The following is a 22752-nucleotide window of genomic DNA, read 5'->3' on the forward strand; positions in this document are numbered from 1 at the left end:
AAATTCGTTAAGGGAACGAAGGTTTATAATCGTTCTGAATGTGTTATCAGGTTTCTGGATTAGAAACAGGGGAGAGTAAAACCCTCTTCCTCTTTCAGCCTCTGGGACCTCTACCAGAACATTTTTCTGACATAGGCTCAAGACTTCCGCTTCTAAAGCCGCTTGTTCAAGATGAGAAGATCTTAAGGGGGTCAGTTTAAAGGTGTCCCGCGGGATCTGGGTAAATTCCAACCTAAGCCCGGTGGATATTACCTTGCGCGCCCAGTCACTATTCGTAATCTGCGACCATGCCGGGAAGAAGGATGACAGTCTACCCCCTACGGGAACCGCTAGTCATTGATTTGATTTCTTTTGATCTCTTGACGAGCGTGTAAACATATAGCCCGTACCTCGTCTCCTTCTGTCTTCCCATCTGGGTCGATCTCTAACAGGTGAAGAGTTGCGCCTTCTCCCCTGGCCAAATCTCCTTCTACCAAATGGGCGACGGTAGGACGCTGATGAAAGGTTTGGGAACTTTTTCTTGTCGTCCCCCGCCTTTTCAAGCAGCTCGTCTAGGACAGTTCCAAATAAGTATTCGCCCTCACATGGAATCGCACAGAGCTTTGCTCTGGACTGGATGTCTCCCTGCCAGCACTTTAGCCACAGGGCTCTGCGAGCTGCGTTAGAGAGACCTGCTGCTCTGGCGGCCATTCTCATTGCATCCGCTGAGGCATCTGCTAGGAAAGCTGCTCCCTCTTGGATGGTCGGTAGGGCCCCAAGAATTGTTTATCTTGATGTACCCTGCTTTAGTTGTGACTCCAACTGGTCCAACCAGACCATCATGGACCTGGCCGTGCACGTTGAAGCCACTGCTGGTCTTAAGGACCCGGCCGCCATCTCCCAGGTGTTTTTCAGGAAGGTATCAGCTTTCCTGTCTAAGGGATCTTTAAGGGATCCCATGTCCTCAAAGGGGAGCGAGGATTTTTTTGATGCCTTCGCAATGGCAGCGTCTAATTTGGGGGCTCTGTCCCAAGAACTTACTGCCGGATCGTCGAAGGGGTATCTCCTTTTGAGGGCTGGTGGTAGCGACCCTCTTTTGTCCGGTCTTTTCCACTCTCTGTGGATCAGATCCTGTATCTTTTGGTTTAACGGAAAGACTCTCCGCTTCCTCTGTTCCAGCCCACCGAACATGACATCCTGCATGGATAAATGGGGCTTAGGCTCCTCTACCTCCATTGTCCCTCTGACTGCTTTGACCAGCTTGTCTACCCGGTCAAGAGGCAGACAAAATCGCCCCGAGTCCTCTTCTCCTGAAGAGGACGAGGGAGATGAAGCCTGGGAGTCTCTGCTTTTTCTCCACTCTGCTGAGGAATCAGACTCCGCCGGGACCTCGCCCCTTAGACTTTGCGGCTGAGACAAGGACTTTAGGGTTTCCCTCATTTCTACCCTGACAATGTCTCTCAAACTCGCCGCTACTGCAGGCGACTCTTCTGCCACCGTCTGCTGAATACAGGGGGGGCACAATCTTTTGAGGCACGCGTCTGGTAATGGGCATGCACAGAGTGCGCATTCCCTATGTTTATTTTTATTTGTAGCTTTTTTTCCCTAGAAAAAGAAAAACACAGAAGGGGGGTCCCGTCACTGAGTGAACTTTCACGAAGATCACTTACCAGTGCCACAATCAAGTACCGGAGAACGAGGGGGATTTCTTTCAGCCGATGCTCCTGTCTGCCTGGAGGAGCTTTTACGAGTGGACTGGTCACTTCGTCCCGCATTACTGTCACGGGACCCTTTCTTTTTCTGTTTGACCTGCCGAAGGTCATCCAGGGGCGGCAGTGATGTCTGCCGCTGCTGCCCTTGCTTCTGTCGCTGCTGCTCTCGATCGCTTTCCATCACCACTGCTGCTGCTGCTGCTGCACACTGCTGCATGTAGTAATGTGGCCAAGGCAAGGTACCCTGCCCGGGTCCCGCCTAAATACCCCTCCTCCGGTCAGCAGTTTCCATGCCGCGCCCCTCCCCCCCTTAATGGATCTCCCTACCCCAGCTGGCGCCCCACCGGCGTTTCCGATGGGCGCCGCCATCTTGGGATCGCCGCGCATGCGCAGTAGCGCGCTGACCCGGAAGCGCCTCCTCCGCCCGCCCCCTGACGTCACCGCTACCCCGGAAACGCCGGAAGCTCCGCGGGACGCCCGGGAGCTCCGGAGCAGCGCCCGGTCGCAGCCCTCTGCACAGCGCTGGCAACCTATCTGCGCCGCCGGAGCCGGGAATCCCGGGGGGGAAAATACTTACCGGCGGCGGCTTAATTCCGGAGACGGCCATCCTCCGGACGCCGCTCCCTGCTGTCCACGCCACCGCCGTGATACCCATCCTGGGCCACCGTGGCGTCTTCCAGAAAATCCGAACCAAGCCGAGGTAGGAGACCCCCTCGCTACCGGTGTCGGCTGGCCGGCCTGGGATCCCATTCTTCTGTAGGATCCCGTCCCCTCAGGAACAGGAAACCAACTGATGCGTGGGAGAGGTACCGCCCTTTTGTATCTGTAGGTTTCCTGTTCCTATGGGGCGGATCCCCTCTCTCGTGGTGCTGTCATGGGAGTCCGAATAAACATTGATCAGTAACAGGTGGATGAGTGACAGGTGTAGGCTTGGTGCTCTGAGAGGCCTGCTAAATTCAGGCAACACACATGAAGGGAACCCAACTAGGAGTCCAAACATTTCCCAAAATTAGGGACAGAAAACAAGAAAAGTGGCATCAATTGACCCATAGTAGAAATTTGATAATGGCACGGCAACAGTCAGACCTGGGCCATGCATGAGGTATCAGAGTCTGAGACAACATTTATAGCTTTGAATTTAAGTTTCAATTAAGATGAGGTGGATGAAAAACAGGTGTAATCCTGCTTAGATGGGAGCCCTGATACCTCACACAATAGCTCAAATTTCTTTTTTGCTCAGACACAGTCAGGTGGCACAAATATCAGATTGGTAGTCTACTAATGTTAGAAAAATGTAAGCAAAATAACACAGGTATTTGACTGATCATTAATTCACCCACAGTAGAAAATTGATAATGGCACAGCCGAAGTCAGCCATGGGCCATGCATGAGATATCGGGGTCTGGGCCAACATTTACTACTTTGAATTTAAGTTTAAAGTAAGAAGAGGTGGGTGAGAGACCAGTGTAAACCTGCTGTGCTGGGAGCCCTGATGCCTCATACAACAGCTCAAACTACTTTTCTGCTCAGCCACACTCAGGTGACACAAATATCATCTTTGTAGACTACTATTGTTAGAAACATTTAACAATAGTAACATGGGTAGTTGACAGAGTAAGTGAATGCCTGGTGGTCTGGGAGCCCTACTGCTACAGGCAACACACATGAAGGAGACTCAACTTGGAGTTCAAACATTTAAAAAAAGTATTGCCACACACCACTAAAATGTCATCAATTTCCCCAGAGTAGAAAAAGTATAATGGACCTCTCAAGCTGTCAGACCCCCTCCACTACTGGCAACCCACTAGATGGAGACTCAACTTGCAGTGTCCACATTTCAAATAATTATTGGGACACATCAGTAAAGTGGCATAAATTTCCTGAGAGTAGAAATAGTATAATGGGCCTCTCAGACCCATTCTACTACAGACAACCCACCAGATGAAGCTCAACTTGGAGTCTCCACATTTCAAAAAGTTGTTTGTAACATCAGCAGCAGTATCAACAGCAGGCACAGAAGCCACAACAAAGTTGTCACAGACTGCAGTAACTTGAGATCAATGCAGCCCACTAAAAACTACAGGATTGCCTAGTCTACCAAGTCTGTGACTAGGGTGCAACAGTAATTGGAAATCCATGACTTGTTCATCTTGATGAAAGTTAGGTGGTCTACACTCTCAGGGGACAGCCGGATGCGCTTATTCATCAGGACTACACCAGCACCACACACTGATGACAAGTTATGAGCGAACACTGGCTGCCGGGCATGACAAAACCTACAGGGCGTGACAGGCAAGCTGAAGCCACTCTTCTATTTTTGAAGACCAAAATGCAAAAGGGTCCAAATTCCCTGTGGTCACATTGATATTAAACTTGAGATACTTCTGAACCATCCTCTCCAGTCGTTCACAATGTGTCAGACTTCTACTCTGTTCTGCTGGTGCACATGTTGGTCTAAAATATGAGTGAAACGACTCACAGAAAATGCTTATGCCACTTACACTGCTGCTACTGCTAATTTTTTGAGTTAACGACTCGACGTTCCCGATGTTGTAATTCTATAACTGCGATGCACACGGTGTGCCTCACTGCTGTCTTGGGGAAAACCACGCTTAAGATTGTCTACAAGCATGTTTAGATACCCCAATATGTGCATGTCCCTTTCCAGGAGGGAGAAAGCATCTGGCAAAATTCACTCTTGTACAGTGGATCAAACAGAGTGGCAACCCAGTAGTCAGCACTATTTGTCATCCTAACAAAATGTCATCATGTTACAGATAGGGAAACAAGAAGACATTCATGTATCAGATGCTTCCATGAGGTCCAAGTCATTGTTGTGTGGATGGTGGGGTAACACTCAAGCTTGCTTCCTCCATCCCCTTGCGCCAACCATGGACAACAGAGAAGGATCATTATCCTCTTTATCTCCTGACTGATGCATGCCCATTACCTCTTCCTCCTCATCCTTCTGTCTGTATCCACCAGGCAGAAATGCAGCTTTTCCGTGGCCAACAGATTGGAGATGGTGGAGTTTGAGCTCTTAGCTTTGGCATATGTAGGAGTAAACATTCTTTTACATGACCACAACAGCAAGATCGAGGGCTGGCTGCAGTGCTGAGGATGGATTAGGGTGAATACGACAAACTACTGGACTGTGAGTGAGGTGCAGGCAGAGATGTTATGGTCGATTGAGAAAGATGTGGTGGGCTTGTTGAAACAAAAACAGCAGGATTCTCCACTTCCATAACAGCCGCCGGGCTCTCCCTCCCTGACTGTAGTGGAGAAATAAGTGGAGGTACTGTGGCTGGAGACCTGTCTGAGAACATATGCCAAGGTGACAGAGAAGGAAATAGCAGCAGAAGCTGTTGATGGGACAGCCGCTGGTTGGCGAGACCAGAGTAATGCATGTTGATCAAGCATGTGCTGGCCCTTGTATGTAGTCAAATCATTGCAATTTTTGCTTCTACCGAGTCATTTTTTTGCAAAGTTGGCAGATAATGCGAGTTGGGTCATCCTTTGCAGTCTCAAAAAAGGCACAGGCTAGGCAAACCTTGCTGCCCCTGCGAACTGCAGGCTCAAGACCGCTGCTGACCATAGCAAGAATTGTGGCTGAAGATGCAGCACTTGTCATGGTTGCATCACTCCATGTCTGTGCAGCAAGCAGCAATGTAACGTCCTTATTTTCCTCCTCCTCCACCTCCTCTGCTGAGCTACTCAGCTGCATGGCTGTAGGTTCACAGCAAGTTTGATCTACAACCTCATAGTCATCCTCTATGTTATCCCACTCCTCGCCATGAGAGTCACCCTCCTCCTCTTCCTGCCCTGACAGCATAGTATTATCCACGTAGGAAATGTGGACTGGTGCCTACACAATATTAGCCCAAATGATTTTGATTAGGAAATGGGGACTCCTGCCTGCACCCCAATATTAGCCCAATTTTGATTAGGAAATAGGGACTCCTGCCTGCACCCCAATATTAGCCCAAACAATTTTGATTAGGAAATGGGGTCTGGTACCTTCACAACAATATTAGTTCAAAATGATTTTGATTAGCAAATGGGGACTCCTGCCTACACCACAATATTAGTCCAAACAATTTTGATTAGGAAATGTGACCTCCTGACTGCAAGACAGTATTAGCCCAAACAATTTTGATCAAGAAATGGAGCCTGGTGCTTGCACCCCTATATTAGCCCAAACGATTTTGGTTAGGAAATGTGACCTCCTGACTGTAAGACACTGTTAGCCCATCCGTTTTTGATCAGGAAATAGGGCCTCATGCCTGCACCATAATATTAGCCCAAATGATTTTGATTAGGAAATGTGAACTCCTGCCTGCACAATCTAGTTAGATGCTGGAAGGTAGATTTCACATAGGATTCTATCAAACTATGTGACAACTTGCAGCAGGAGCAGCCAACATCTCTGCGCTGTTACAATGACAAAATCCATTTTATATGGAGTGGGACATCTGACTTTGGCAACCAATGAGAGAATCCTTTGTGTCTGGACATTGTGGATGGTTTCTGCACCATGATATGCTTCCAGACACTACACATATTAAGATAATTTAAAATAAATAAATACAGTCCGTGCTCCTCTGACCTATACCCACCCCCTCCTCTCACAAAACACATCCCCCACCCCGCTCAGCATACAGTACCACTATCCTAGCCAAAGTCCTAACAACAGCAGTAGTGGACACTCGATCATTTACCGAACTGCACGTGAATTTAGCCAACTGAGGAAAAATGTTCGGGAAGCCGAACATGAATACGCTACGTTTGTGCCGAATTTGAGATAGGCAAATATTTTCCGAATAAGTTTGCTCACCTCTATTAAAGACTCCTATCATTAAGAGGTTGAATAATCAGGAGTAGTTAGTAAAATTGTCATTTGGTGCTGAATTTAGAGAAACCACTTGTGTTGAGCTACATAAAATGTTCTTGTTTGATTGCAAGCAGCAAAAAATGTGTACATTTTACTAACAGACCTTATTTGCATTCTGTATGAATTAATTTTTGTCTGTAACTGTATGTAATGTTTCTTGAATATTACAAATGTATTAGTAAAATATATAATTCGAAAAACATCAACCAATAAGAACAATTTATTTTTTCAAAGTGCAAAGGTATCAATTCATCAAGACTGATATTTTGCATACCAGTCTTAATTATCTAATGAATTTGGTGCATATTTTAGCTGCCATGTGCCATTACAATAATTGAACATTTATGTAATAATTGAAGCTACTCTTATGGCCTTAATAACAACAAATAATTTTCCAGCCGTAATTGGCCATGCACCTCCAGTCCAAGCTTAGCTCACATTTATGAAAATGCGAGGAGCGCAAATATTTCAGTTTTATGATAGAATTCTTGCAAAAACTGTCTGGTAAATTGGGCAAAATAGCTATTTTTCATGCACACCTACCCAACATCTGACAAGCCTTTTCCACTAATTGCAGTGTAATTTCATCTTTGTAAACTTCATACGTCATGAAGGTGTCTTGCACTCCAGTTTTCACCCTGTTTTAAGTGATATGATTAAGAACACTCAATAATCTGACATAAATTACATAAAAAGGTGGAAAATGTATTCATTCGGTCACCTAGTAAAAGACAAGAAATTTTGCCTTCGAAGTATTAGCTATAAATCTAAGTAATTACTTTCAGACAGCTTCAAATTCCATGATTCTGTCACCAAATTAAAAGAATAAATCTAATGACTCACAACGCACAATGTTCTCGATGCTAAATTAAGAAATGTAATATTGCACAAGCATAAAACTGTGATTATAATGTACATTGCTTATTTTTATTATTGTAAAACAATTTTCCTTGTACATTACATGCAATCATTTGCTTGGAACGGCAACATCACATTTAATATAACAGTTACATACACAGACATTTAAGACGCCGGAATTCTTGAATGAGGACACCAATGTGACTAACATCAAGCACAGAAGAATCAAGAAAGAGGTTCTAATGTCATGTCGTATTGGTAACACTCGGCTCCCTCACTAATCTGCTGTTATTACGTAGTTTTGGGGATGGAAACAATGAATGGAGCTGACCTGCGAGGCTCTGATGAATGTGTAGCAGCCATTCCATGTTTACATCCAGCCCCCTCGGAGCTAATAACAGTAGATCAGTGGTGGTACCGGGTGTCACCGATATCAAATCACTGGAGAGCTCCATTTAGAGAGACTTTTTTTGAACTTTCATACTGATAGCCTAGCCTTAGAATATGATTGCAAATTAAAATGTATTGGTTCTAAGTACGAAAAAAGCAGCATCTCTCCCACAAGGAAAGAAAACTAAGAACTAAACTACCGTAATAATACACAGTCAGTTGTACTGATCATGTTCTTTTATTGAGAACACTGAGCGAACATGCACAGTGCAGGCAAAACCTAATGTAATGATCTGTAAACCCTTTTTTCCTTAGAAATCACCTCCAGTAAATGTTTCCTGTAGCTACAAATAACATTTGTATCTTTTGTAGGAATTTTGGACCTTTTCTCCCTGCACATACATTTCATTTCATCAATTTTTCAGAAATGCCTAGTGTGTACAGTCCTGTTTAGGTCATTTAACAACATCTCCATATAGTTACTGTCAGGACTGTGACTTGTCTTGATACATCACCCAACGACTCTTCAGCTTGAGGTCATTCACTGGGTGTTAAACTCCTTCAAATTCATGATTCCCCCAATAATCACAAAGTGGCTAGGCCCTGAAGTTGCAAAGTAAGGCAAAAATATTATACCCCCTACATCATGCTTCACAGTTAGGGCTCGTTCCAACTACTGTTTTCGGTCCGAGTGCTGTACATGAAAAATAGAACCGCACAATTGTTATTCAAAGGTGCAGTGCAGAGGAGCAATTTTTTTTAAATGCCCGAATCTGCTTGTGAAAAAGATTGCAGCCTGCACTAGTTTCTTCTGAAAATCAGATGACTTGGTCATTGAAGTTTATGGGTGCACAAAACAATCGGATGCAATACAGAGACGTGGTATAGCATCCGTTTTTTTACAGATACATTGTAATTCTGTAGCACAGGAAACTGTAAATGGTCTTGTAAATTATTAATAGCTATTGCAAAAAAAAAAAAAACAGATTGCACACGGACTGCACATGGATGGCAGATGGATTACAAGTGAAAAAAAATCGTCCGCATTTTCCAGATCGAACTCTGGACCCATTTTTATACACTCCTGTGAACCTTCCCTGAGGTTTTGATGTTGGTGCGCAGTGTTCTTTTCCCTCCAGTGTTGTGCATTTTTGTGCAGTTTTCTACAGTGTTGTTGTTCTTTTCCCTCCAAACATAGTGTTGTGCATTTGTGCTAAAAAGCTCCATTTTTTGTCACGTCTGTCCATAGAACATTTTCCTAGCATCCAAAATTATCCGCGTGGTCTTGGGCAAACTTGTGATACTTAGAGACGAGTGCACAGATTCATTGCAAATCAAATTTATGTTGAATTTTGTAGGAATTCACTGAACCCGGAAAATTCAAAAGAATGTTGAATCTGTTATGCCCAGGTCGCATAAAATTACTGCCTTCATTATACACATGGTATAGCACAGCCAATCAGGATGAACTATTAAAGCAACAGCTATTTTGTGGTGAACCTGTAAAATGAGAGGACATCACAGTTCACAGTTTAGCCATAGGGATAGGAAGAAAAAGCCATGAACAAAGTGAAGTGAGCAAATTCTACAGTTAGAATTTTTTTAGCACTTTTGCTGCATTTTTTTGTGTGTTTTTTCATGCAAAAATGCAGTGCTTTATAATAGTAGCAAAATTAATTTGATTTCTAAAATATCATTGACATGGTGCATTTTTCCACGTTTCTTTAGGTCCAACACTTTTATTCGGATTCGCAGCATGTCAAAACTTTCAGCATTTTTGCAGCGTTTTTCGCAAATTCAAAAAAATGCATAAGGCTGGTTTCACATTAGCATTTTTTTGCCCAGCGCATCGTGTGCGTCCATGCGCATGCGTTATGCGCCTCTATGTTTAACATGGCGTGCGCATGGTCTAGCGTTTGCATGCGTTCGTATGTGTTTTCATGCGCATGCGTTTTTTTTAAGGTGTGCGCCTAGGCACGCCAGACGCAACCTGTTGCATTTTTGGGTCCGTCCAACGGCGTCAAAAAATCGCATGCGCACACTTGCGCACGGAATTCGACAAAATAACGCATTACAGTCTAAAAGAATATATTAATTGAAAAAAGTAGCAATGGTTGGGGTAATATAAAAGAAAATATCCATATCCATACCACGGCGAAAGGCAATAAGAATATAGGAGCTGCAAGCAGCAGAAGCAACAATTGGCACCAGCCATCTGGGAAGCGGTACTACTAAAAACTGATTATGAATAAGGATTCATAAGTGATCCGAAATGCGCAAGACGGCAGTAGTTTTTATCCAGAGCATTTTCAATATTTTTTAATAATAATCCAATAAAGGTTATGTCATGCTTGTGTATAGGCAAAAGACTTTTCAAGGGAAGATCTGCTTCTTCTGGGGTCAACTTGAGAGCATGTAACGATGAAACTGTTGTTGGTGGAGGAAAGTTCTGGTTATGATCGTGTTGCTGGCCAGTCCTATGTGCAGTTACAGTCATGGCCGAAAGTGTTGGCACCCTTGAAATAGTTCCAGATAATGAAGTACTTCTCCCAGAAAATTACTGGAATTACACGTTTTGTTATACTCGTTTATTTCCTTTGTGTGTATTAGATCAACATACAAAAAACAGAGGAAAAAAAGGAAAATTGTACATAATTATACACAAAACCCCCAAAATGGGCTAAGAAAAATGGTGGCACTTTTAACATTATATTTAGCTGCACACACTTAGCAGTAAATAACCGCAATCAATCTCTTCCTATAACCATCTGTCATGCCAGAGTAGGAAGATGCCCGGTGAGCAAAGTGAAGAGGGGGAAACAGGAAAGGGAGAGCTCTGTTTCCCCCTGAAGGTCTGGAGGGAGGAGAGAATGTTGGTGCCAGTGTCTGAAATTAATGTCCGTAGACTTGAATAACTTTGGATAGAACATACAATAAAGTATGAAGCCAACAAAAGTGCCCCCCAAACACCGTAATATACCCTCACAGAGAATTCCTCCACACGCACGGTATGATGAACCTACTGTATTCCCCTCCTCAATATCCCCGTCAAAACATGTTGTCCCTATCACAGTATGATTCCCCAACTGTAGTACTCACACAGCCCTTCTTACAGTATAATGGCCGCAAAAAGTGCTATTTTCAGTTTAAGGCTATGTGCACACGTTGCGGATTTGTTGTATTTCTGCAGCATTTTTTCCGAGAGGAAATGCTATAAATCCGCAAGTGATTATTAAAGCAATGTTAATCAATGGCATTCCTGAATTGTTGTGCACATGCTGCGGAAATTTCCGTCCTTATTTGCAGCATTTTATTTTCCGCAGCATGTCAATTCTTTTTGCAGATCTGCAGCGTTTCTGCACCCATTCACTTCCATTGAGTCAGTCAAATCCACAGCAAAACTGCAGGTGTAGAAAGGTTTGCAGATTTGCTGTGGATGTGCTGCCAAAAATGCTGCAGAAAAGGAAATGAGGTTAGAAGGAGAAAGAGTGTGTGGGCAGAGACTATGTGTGGGTGGAGACTGCGTGTGAGCGGAGAATATGTGCATGTCTACGGGTGTGAGCGGCTGTCTGCGGTAACGCTACCGCTGGTACTGTCGGTCACAGCACTGTGGATCATGCTTGCTGCGGTACAAAACCAGGCTTGGCTCGATGAGACTACTGCACACTCGGTGAATGGACTACGTCGGACAGGGAGTATTATATGTTGGTTTATTATTTTATTTTTGCTGCAGGAGACGAGGGCATCGGGGATTAGGCATTCAGTAAGTATGGTTAATTGAGATTTAATAAAAGGAGTCTGTGATTATTTTAAATAAAGGACTTTATTCTGGTTGTGTGTTTATTTACCATGTAACTATAGGATTAGTAATGGATAGATGTCTTATTCTGGCTGTGTATTTATTTACCATGTAACTATAGGATTAGTAATGGATAGATGTCTTATAGACGCTTCTCCATTACTAATCCATGGGCTTGATGTCACTGGACAATACAAAAGTGACAGCAACCCAACAAATATTACCCCACTTGCCACAGCTAGAGGGCAAGTGGGAAGAGCAAGGCTAAGTACCAGAATAATTAGACAGTTATTGAGGAACTTACAGTGAGCGTATGATCTATACACCTCTGATTCCAACGTATGGAATACATACTGTATACTACGATACATACAATCACTGTATACTCCACAATAACAAAAGGGAACCACTAGCTAACACCACCAATAATTTATACAGGACAACTGGACACCCATTACATTTAGCTTATGGATTCAGGGATGCAGTTTACAGAGCAAGAGGAACAGAGCTATTGCATTTTATATATTAAATTCAGTAAAGAAGGTAGTGTTTAGAAAAAATATACCATACAAAGATGATACAAAATGTGAACAAAACAATACGATATATATAATTATAATAAATAACAAAGGAATATCGAAAGAGAATTACTAAACACGATGCTGAAGGAATAGCTCTTATCTTTATGGATGAAAGCACTCCAATTAAAAAAATGGAACACTCGCACAGCGAACTATGTCTTCCAGAGTGTCAATGACAGATACCCACATTCCGATTTTTATTTGATAAGGGTTACCTCCCCTATGTAAGCTCATGTGGGCGCTGTTTATGGGATGCACTAGAGAATTTTATGAGATCCCCAACTTACAGGATTCCTTTGCTATAATTAATCCTATATATTCAATGTGAGGGCGATATGTCCGCTCTCTGGAGAGGTCTTATGGATTTTAATTTTTCTCTATGACAGCTACAAACAGCTAATAGGTCTTGGCCGCAGGCAAACCCTACACCTTACGAATCTCCCTGGCAGCACCACACCAGCCCAAGGAGAGAGTATTAATATCCCATAATTAATACCTCTAACCTTTCAGGACCTAGGCCTGCTAATTGCATTGGACTGGAAAAAAGCCACTATTCCCTGCTTTCACACTGAAGAACATGGCAAATTAACAAGCCTCTACCAGACCTATTCCCATGCCAAATACCTGGTCGCATGACACCTGGACTTGCCATACCTCCAAGCCTTGTTCAATACCATCCATCTAACTCAGCATGCACAAGTTAGCACTGAGAGCGTTGAGATGAAGACCTTCACACTGTAAATAATCCCTCAAAGATGTCTCCAATTCCCTGTGACAAATCACCATCCTGCCATTCCTGTTTTGTTCAATCGGTCAAATGATCTCACGTATCTCCATGTCATCCACACCACGATATCTGACCAGATGACGATAATCCTGGGTAAGTAGACAACATTAATAAATCAAATTTAATATCCCAAAATTAACTCCCGGGAAGACCTAACGCCAATGTCATTACCTCTCACATGTAATACAAGCATATTCGGTGGTCTGTCCACTCTGCAATAATGTGAGGATTCAGGCAACACCCGACCCCATCAGGATGCACATCATCTTGCATCGCCCCCCAGGACACGAGTGGCCAAGGATCCATATTAAGCACGCATCTATAGTAAAAAACAACTAACGCAATTTTAGTACTCATACTGGTCCCATATGTACCCCCAACATATATCGCAAATCCAAACAGCTACGTAAACGCAAAGATTCCTAATGCCCAATACGGTGGACAAGTTCATCATCCAAACCCCAGTGTGATGCCTCAGTCATAGCTCCAATGCAGAATAAGGGCGGCCCATTCTCTTACAGATTCTCACCCAAATACAACAAACATTACTTCAGCAATGCAATAAACTAACGCATGGAAAGTGGAGAACCATTCTGGTGTTGCAAGAACGAACCTGTATAACCACTCCTAACATCCAAAAAGCATGTTATCACCATAATAGGGCAGGCATCATGCCCTAGAACCACATACAAAACCACCAAATTACCCTGACCAATTTGATCCGTTTTTGAATGCCGCGAAAAAACAGTCCAATCTGTCCTTTATCAAATGCACATTGTTCAACAACAAGCCTCCTTCTACCTGCCTTGAAGGACAGACAAATTCAGTAATACAAAAAGCGCTGTAAAAGGCAAAAATAAAAGCAGCTGAAAACAAAAAGAGATCATAGTTTGAAAAACAGACTGACTTTAAACAGCACAGCATCCTCCCCAACAATTTGAAGGAAACTGGCCTCCTCTTATCTCAACTATAAGAACCCCTCTGAAAACCCTGCAACATCTGCTTAAGCAAAAAATACTTTAGCACATCCCAAAGACAATTACAACTTAAACAAAAAGGCTAATGCCGCCACCTTTTGTGTCATCGCCTAGATTGACCTGCCAGACCCAATGTCCTGACCCTCCAAAGACAGTAACAGAAACATCCTAGCCTTATAAGAAGAAGAACCCACACTAGTTTCAATGGCTAAATTCTCCCATTCGTCCAAAATTTTCCTATATCGGCAACAAGTAGCCTCAGTCACCGATTGCCTGATTAAACTGAAAATCACATAGTTATCAAGCTCAACATCCAGATGGGACAATCTGCTTCTGCTTCGTCTGCCCAAGCCACCGGACTCTGAAATCTGTCAAACTAAAAATGAGACAACCCGTCAGCCACATCGTTGGACACCCCTTGAACATGTCTTGCTATACATTCCATTCCAAATACAATAAAACAAAATTATGCAAATAAGCTACAACTAGGAGGGACTTGGCCCAAAGCATGTTGGTCGCGTGAACCATCAACAATTTGTCGCAATGGAAACAACACAGACCCCCAGAGCTCAAGTGCCACTATAATAGGAAAGATTTCAAGTAAAACTATCTTCTTTACAAAATTCGTCGATCGTCATGCACTGGGCCATGTCCCCACACCAGTGCTCTTGGAAGAATGTCCCAAAACGAACTGATTCTGCAGCATCTGTATAAAGCTGCAAACAACTGATATACACTACCTTCTCCATCCACAATGAATGCTTGCTGTGTTTTTCCAAAAATAAATCCCAGATCATCAAATTAGCTCTGATCTCTCGAGAGATGTAAACAAAAATGTGCCTGAGACCGCTTACACGCCGTGGCTACTGAACTAAAAGCTTTAAAATAAAAAAACAAAAGATAGAACAAGGCATGGGCAAACAGCAATCAACATAAAATTAACCATCCTACATGCAGCCCTACAAATGAAAGCTACCAGTTGGCAGAAAGCAGACGGAAAGCCGCCTTAATGTCAGATTTTGCCATAAGTGCCCCCATTCCTACTTTCTACACCAAATCCATTATCCCATCAAAAGTCACATATGACAGGAAGACAACTCGGGGAAAATGCCATCATTAACAGAAACACTAGCTGGGTACAATAGATGGTGAATAAGATGGAAATTGTTAGGTTCCCTCTTAGGAACCACCCCCAAAGGTGACATCCTGAAATTAGGCCATGGAGGATTCTTGAACGGGCTTGCCAAGCAACCCAATCTCACCTTCTTGCCCAACTTTTCCTCTACTAAATCTGGATGCTCCCTTTCTTATTTTTAATTACTGTGCCTAAATATAGGGGCCCCAGGATTAAACGGGATCCTGGAAACACATCCAAAAACCCAAATCGAATCAAGGAACCTGCCTCTGCATCCAGGTATTATTTCAAAAAGAGAACATTGCCGCAACCTTCACCAGGGTGTTCCCTTTTCCAGGACCCTTGCCTGACTTTCGTTTAAACTGTTTGAAACATTGGGCCATGCTATGACTGCCTCATCAACCTATACACCAGTGCTTGAATTTAAACGATGCACCAAACTTACACTGACTCTCGTTGAACTGCGAACAAAATCCCTTTTTCTGTGACATAGGGGATCCATTCACTGAGCTGCACCTCCCAAAAAGGGCTGAAAAGCAGGAGCCATCATTAAGTGCATATACAAGGATATATCCTTGTGGTCTCACCTTGTAAGCAGAAGGACTGGGCTAGGGGTACCTTTCTTGCGCTGGGTCCGTAACTGTCGGGGATGTCTCCTCTGGTGTCCGGGGAAAAGCTTAAAGAACCGGACCAACCTTTGCACTTGGCAGCAGGAGGCGTGTCTGAGGCTAAAAAGCAAAAGCGCGCGCAGAAACCTCCTCCGGTCAGCTCCGCCTACCTCTGCATGTGGCCTGCGTACCTATCTATAACATTGGGTATGCAGGCCGTGCGGATGTATGCGGATGCCTCCGCATGCGTCGTTATGACGATGCGGTGACCGCATCAAATTGCAACATGTTGGGTTCGACGCAGGTCGCCGCATCGTCAAAACGACACATGCGGAGGAATCTGCATACATCCGCACGTCCTGCTTACCCAATGTTAAAGATAGGTATGCAGGCCGCATGCAGACATAGGCAGAGCTGACCGGAGGAGGTGCGGCAGTGGGCAGAGCTTAACGGAGGAAGTCCGCAGCCCTCCGCAGTTCGGCCATCCGCAAATGTTAAGCTGGCCTAAAAAATAATCTGCAGCATTGACCGAGCTGTTAAAGCAACCCTCTGCTACTTTTCTCATTTAGCTTGCTGGCTGCTAGTCGGGCACTCACTACACTCTTACATTACCATGGAAAAATGTTGTGCCTCCACAGACTTTGGTACCCAGGGTAGTCACCACTTTCCCAACCTATTACACCACTGCTTCATGTACATTTGTTTAGTAGGATCTAAAACAACTACAATGCAAGTTTTAGCACACACAACATTTTAGTAGAGCTAAAGTATATTAATATAAATATAGTTAAAACACTAGTGAAATTATTATTCTTTTAAAACCTAATAATAAAACATCACCATAAGTAATATACATTAATTGCTAATAACTTACCTTAGTAAATCCCATGTTTCTTCTCCATATTTCTCAATCACCAGTGACTTCAAGCAGGTATTTATGAATCCATACTGGAAGGAATACAAAGTACATATAATCAGTTGAATGCATAGCTAAACTACCATATAAAAATGCAGAGGTGTATAATCCAATGCAAATAGAAACCCTCCACCTATGCGTCCTTTCTAACATTCGTGTCTTATAGGTATAGGTCTGTAGGGCACCAGGGCTCATACTGTATGTAACTAAACTGTATGACTATTATTTTTACATACTGTAATTAGATTACATTGCTGACACACAATATATTTATAATGTCTTATTGTTTAAAGACTTCTTACTACAATACTTTTTATATCTAGTGGATATAAAAAGTCTACACGCTCCTGTTAATATGCCAGGTTTTTGTCATGTAAAAAAAATCCTGCCAAGAAGAATCATTTCAGAAGGTTTTCCACCTTTAATGTCATCAATAATCTGTACAAATTCTTTGAGAAACAAACAGAAATAATATTAAGGGAAAATGAAAATAACTTAATTAAAATAATGTGGTTGCATGATTGTAAACACCTTCTAATAATTGCAGATGTGGTTGTGTTCTGAATTAGGTAAATCACATTTGAAATCTATATATATATATATATATATATATATATATATATATATATATATATATATAAATGTGTGTAGGTCTGTGTGTGTATATGCGTGTGTGTGTGTGTGTCAGCCACGCCATCTCCACATAGCAACCAATCACTAAGCATCTGTCATTTCACCAGAGCTGTTTAAAAGATGAAAGCTGAGCAGTGATTGGTTTCTATGAGCAACAGTTTTCCTTGTAGACAGTAGTGGTAACTGAGGCCTATTATTTTTATAATTTCTATGGTGTTTATCATCCTTCTGTAAAGCTGGAAATAACACAACTTATTACTGTGCAGACACAGACCACTCTCTGACACACCCAGTATCACACAAGATAGGATTAGATACACAGCTCAGCAGACTGTATCACACAGGATAGAATTAGATACACAGCCCAGTATCACACAGGATAGGATTAGATACACAGCTCAGCAGACAGTATCACACAGGATAGGATTAGATACACAGCTTAGCAATCAGTAACACACAGGATAGGATTAGATACACAGTTCAGCAGTCAGTATCACGCAGGATAGGATTAGATACACAGCTCAGCAGACTGTATCACACAGTAGAGGATTAGATACATGGCTCAGCAGAGAGTATCACACAGGAGAGGATTAGATGCATGGCTCAGCAGACAGTATCACACAGGATAGGATTAGATACACAGCTCACCAGACAGTAACTGTGATGGTCAACGTGTGACTGGACACACCGCCTCCAGCAGGGCGAATTTCTTTGACACACGTGACCCTGGATACACCGCCTCCAGTAGGGCGAATTTAAATAATAGAACGTGCAGCCGGATACACTGTCTCCAGCAGGCGAATTTCAGAATTACACGTGAAACTGGATACACCGCCTCCAACAGGGCGAATTTAAATAATAAGGGGAAGCACCAGGGAAACCGATACAATGGAGGGCCCTGCGATAGGGAACGGTGACGTGGAGACCTCCTGCACTCCCCTGAGCCAGTCTCTACACTCCTAACAGTCCCTATACAGGCTCTGCACCTGTTGCCGAGCTGGAACCTAAGAACCCTAGCTCGCCCTGCACCTAGCCCTTTCTAATGAAATGGATGGTGCAGAAACTAATCCCACCACTGCACTGCAACACACATAAGGGAAGTCACGAACAGGGATAACACCACTTAGCTTTGCTCTGTTGCTCTTGCTCCAAGCAACAGAGTCCACCACCAGAATGCAGCTTTCCTCCAGAATTGCTGCTACTTCTCCAAGCTTTATCAGAGCTGCAAGGAACACCTCTCTGTAATTCCTTCCTTCACCAGACTTTACACCAGAGCTCTCCTGAGCTGCAAGGAACTCCTCTCTGTAGTTCCTTCCTCCACTAGACTTGGTTGCAAATGAGCAATATCACCAACAGTGATTGCAACACCTGACACTCTTTTATAGCAGAGCCAGAGCAATCACACCTGCTTTATAATCACGTGCACTAAACTAAAGTAACCAGAGTGCAATGACCCTAACGGCCACCGGGGGCAAAACTAGAACTGAAACCACCACAGTGCAATGACCCTAATGGCCACCGGGGGCAAGACTATCTTTAAGCACACAGCTTAAGGAAAAAAAATGTTACTAGGGCATTTATCTGTCATAATCCAACCTGGATCATGACAGTAACACACAGGATAGATTAGATACACAGCTCAGGAGACAGTATTACACAGCATAGGATTAGGTACACAGCTCAGGAGACAGTATCCCACAGGATAGAGTTAGATACACAGCTCAGCAAACAGTATCACACAGGACAGGATTAGATACACAGCCCAGTAGACGGTATCACACAGGATAGGATTAGATACACAGCTCAGCAACAGGATGTGCCAAAGGAGATGACATTTTCATTCCAAGAATTCCACTCATTCCATCTGATCTGCCTTTTCATTTTAAACACCTCCAGTTTCCACTTTGACTGGCATTTGCAATGTCCATTAACAAGGCTCAGGGACAGTCCATGAAAGTAGTAGGGGTTGATTTGCAATCTCCATGCTTTTCTCATGGTCAACTTTACGTGGCCTGTTCAAGAGTTGGAACTGCCAAAAATCTGTTCATCTTTGCACCAAAAGGAAAAACCAAAAATGTTGTTTATCAAAAGGCTCTTGAATGAGTTGAAAATAAAATACTATCGATACTTAGGTAATTGCTTAGTTAATTTGTGTTGCAAATCTGTAGTGTTAAATATATGATGTGAAATGTTTTTATGTGCAATATAATCATTATAATTTGTTATAACTAACCACAGTTAGTTACTATGCCCGGGCAACACCGGGCTCTTCAGCTAGTCATGTTATATAGTAGTCAGTACACAGCTGGCTTCATTTACAGTGACTCTGATTAACCGCATATAAATTTTAGCTATTTTAGTAGGATTTTCCTGACATTTTCTTAGTTATGTTTTTCAGCAAAAGCCATGGTGCATAAGTAGCTTACAACACAGCGAAAGGATCGCAGTACTGAAAGTTATCAGTCAGAAGAAGGGTACATTAACATTTCCAATGCATTTAGATATACCATTGGACGCCGAAGTCGATCATCAAAGAGTGGCTTAAATTTGGCACAACAGTGACATTACCTAGAAATGGACATCCCTCAAAAATTGATGAAAAGACAAGAAGAAAATAAGCTTGGGAGGCTCACAAGAATCTCACAGCAACATTGTAGGTACGTGTGCCGACCGGGGGGTGGTCCCTTTTTCGCTGCCGCGAACAGACTTAAGACAGAGACTGATGTGCGTTCAACAAGTCCTCTTTATTGGCCGTCCTCTCGACAACCGCAGCACCACACAGCAGCTGCACCACAACTTCCATGCACAGGCCCGGGTACCTTTCACCTTCTCTTTCCTCTTACAGTGACGTCTCTAGCTGTGCTTTCACTGTGGCTGCCATTAGGCCCACGGCCACAGCGCTTCCCATATCCAAGTCCGTCCGTCTGGTACCCCCCGGGCTTTCTCTGTCCTGTGGACCTCCTGTCAGGGCCACCCCCTTGACCGTCTTTCTCCTCAGTCTCTTCCGGAGCTTCCTCTTCTGTCCGTCTCTCCCTTCTGTCTCCTCTTCTACTGAGCTCCTCCTCCTGGACTAGCTTCCTTGTGGAACTCTCTCTCACTACTTATTCCCCTCCCTGGGAATTCCCCTCTAGAGCTCCTGTAACTCTGCCCCCCATGAATCTATGGTTTCGTAGCCTTAAGCTGTTGTTAAGCCCTTTCCTCACTGCTCCCTGCATCCATCTTGTGGCCAAACTTCAGTACTGCACGTCTCCTTATCCTGCTGTTTTTGGTCTCCCCCTAGAGGCCAAATCCAGTACTTCTCCATCTTCCACTGTCTCCAGCTGTCTCCCCACATACGTATACAGCAGTCCACGTCAAGTACTTTCACTGCACATTTTGCATTCACCCTCCTACTGCAGACAGGTCCATAGGTCAGTCCATTTCCCTACAACATTAAAGGAGCTGCAGGGGTTTCTTGCAAATACTGGTTGTGTACTGCATGTGACAACAATCTCCTGCGTTCTTCATATTCCTGGTCTGTGGGCTAGAGTAGCAAGATGGGAACTTTTTCTTACAGAGAAACATTCAAGCCCGGCTAGTATTTGTTAAAACCTACATCAAGTCATCCAAAAACATGTAGGAAAATGTGTTATGGTCTGACGAGAAAAACACAAAAAAACTGCAAAAAAAACTGTGTTCCCAAATAAATTGGGAAATAATAGCAACTCTATATTATTAGCAAAAACAGGAGAATTGTGAGAAGCTCTAATTTAAGATGTACCCTTTAATCAGATATGAGTAAAAGAATATAAAGCCACAATCATTTCTAAAAGAGATCAGAGACCTGATTTACCTACACAGTGTAAACTGAATTATATGTTAAGGTCAGTGGAAACAACAAATGATGTCTGTTTGGATTGAAACAACCAGTAGCACTAGAATCAGAGCTATGATTTACACTGCAATATTGCACATTACATAGATCAATATAATCAACTAATGCAGTGTTGTGAGCAAAAAATGGATGAATTATTTTCAGGAGTGAAGCTGACAGTTGTTAGATCTCATCAAATCACAAGATACTATGGGAAAACAATGTGTTGTGAGGGGTTGACTCACTCAGCTGCTTTCAGAGGTAGACACAGGAACACTTCTTGGGTAAATCACCTGCTGGTTTATAATAGGACAGCATAAACCATAGCAGGGTTTAACAAAATAAACATGGCCTTTCTGGCATAATGGAAAAATGAAACATAAATTACAGAAAGGTTCGTATCTCTGAGGGGTTCGCCCACTCAGACCACCATATGTCCTCCTGGAGCAACCTTCTGGAGACTGTCCTCTCCAAACACACAACGCAGAAAAAAGAACACAGTGGCTGCACATTTAACTCTCTAACCACACCCTTGAGGGGGAGATATGGTGAGTAGGTGTCCCACCTATCTCTCGCCTGCTCACCAAAATCCAAACCCTTATAATGGCTGGTTAACCCCTTCAGCACATAGCATCTGAAGAGAAACTTATGGGTTTCACATCACGGAAGAAAGCAATCTTCGGGACACATATCTCCCCTCACATAAAGCGACAGTGACCCTGTCACAGTGTCTATATATAATCCCCAAAACATACACTGCAATCCAAAATGAAAATTGTCTGCAGTTTATGAAAAAAAGGGAACACTCTCTATCGATGAGCAATCGAGGATTGAGTTTGAGTGAAATTTCCTGAAATTTGCGGTTTCAAGCAAATTAGAACATTTTAAAATTTAATTTAACGGTTGGTAAAAAAAAAAAATCACTATTTCAAACACTGTTGAAGCGTTAGAGAGAAGGCTAACCTCATTTTGTATGACTCTGTTGTGCCTCTCCATATTGCCCTGCAGCTATGACATCTTCGAATTATCATACCTTGTATAGTGGAGTCAGTACTAGGGCCATCTGAGATCCTATGTTTCCAATAGAGTGCAGTTTGTATGCCAGAATTATTTTACATATCAGAAGTCACTACGTCCTCTATCTCCTGTAGAGTGTAAGCTCTTAGGATATGTGCACATGATCAGTAATCGCTGCAGGTTGGACACTGTGTACTTGTGCAGCATACAACCGGCAGCAGATGTTACAGCATAGTGGATGGGATTTCAAGAAATCCCATGTCCACTATGCGTCCACAGACGCCAGCGGCTCACCTGCGGAGACGGATATGCAGCGCATCTTTCCAGACTGCAGCACGTCAATTTCTCTAGCGGAGACACAAGAGAAATTTAACCCAAGTAAATCGCCTTCAGACGACCCTATGTGCGTCCGAACACGTTTCTTCCACCAGAATTCATCAGGGCAGTCTAGTGCACATTTTAGATTGTAGAATAAACTGGGTTACAATATTAGAATAACAGCTCAAGAGCAGTGACCAGTCAGTAAATAGCCTTACCTGCGCCACGTGCAATTGGTTAAATCCTAGCAGCACAGGTCCTAATGAGTAGCCCTTGGCTAGCTCTGCATATAACCAGG

The 22752-nt window shown here is 43.3% G+C and overlaps 1 protein-coding gene across 1 annotated transcript in view; it reads right to left on the reverse strand.

The window, feature by feature from the left end:
• LOC141092706 (guanylate cyclase soluble subunit beta-2-like) overlaps positions 1-22752 on the reverse strand; it is a 164030-nt gene that overhangs the window by 135053 nt on the left and 6225 nt on the right. Inside the window, exons 2-3 of the mRNA XM_073579096.1 lie at positions 16592-16665; positions 7126-7220 (exon numbers count right to left, since the gene is read on the reverse strand). Of these exons, the coding sequence (XP_073435197.1) occupies positions 7126-7220; positions 16592-16665 (169 nt within the window). The remainder of the gene's footprint in view (positions 1-7125; positions 7221-16591; positions 16666-22752) is intronic.

Source organism: Dendrobates tinctorius, unplaced genomic scaffold (genome assembly GCF_039654945.1).
Source record: "Dendrobates tinctorius isolate UK_male_01 unplaced genomic scaffold, ASM3965494v1 ptg000060l, whole genome shotgun sequence".
NCBI classification, from domain to species: Eukaryota; Metazoa; Chordata; class Amphibia; order Anura; family Dendrobatidae; genus Dendrobates; species Dendrobates tinctorius.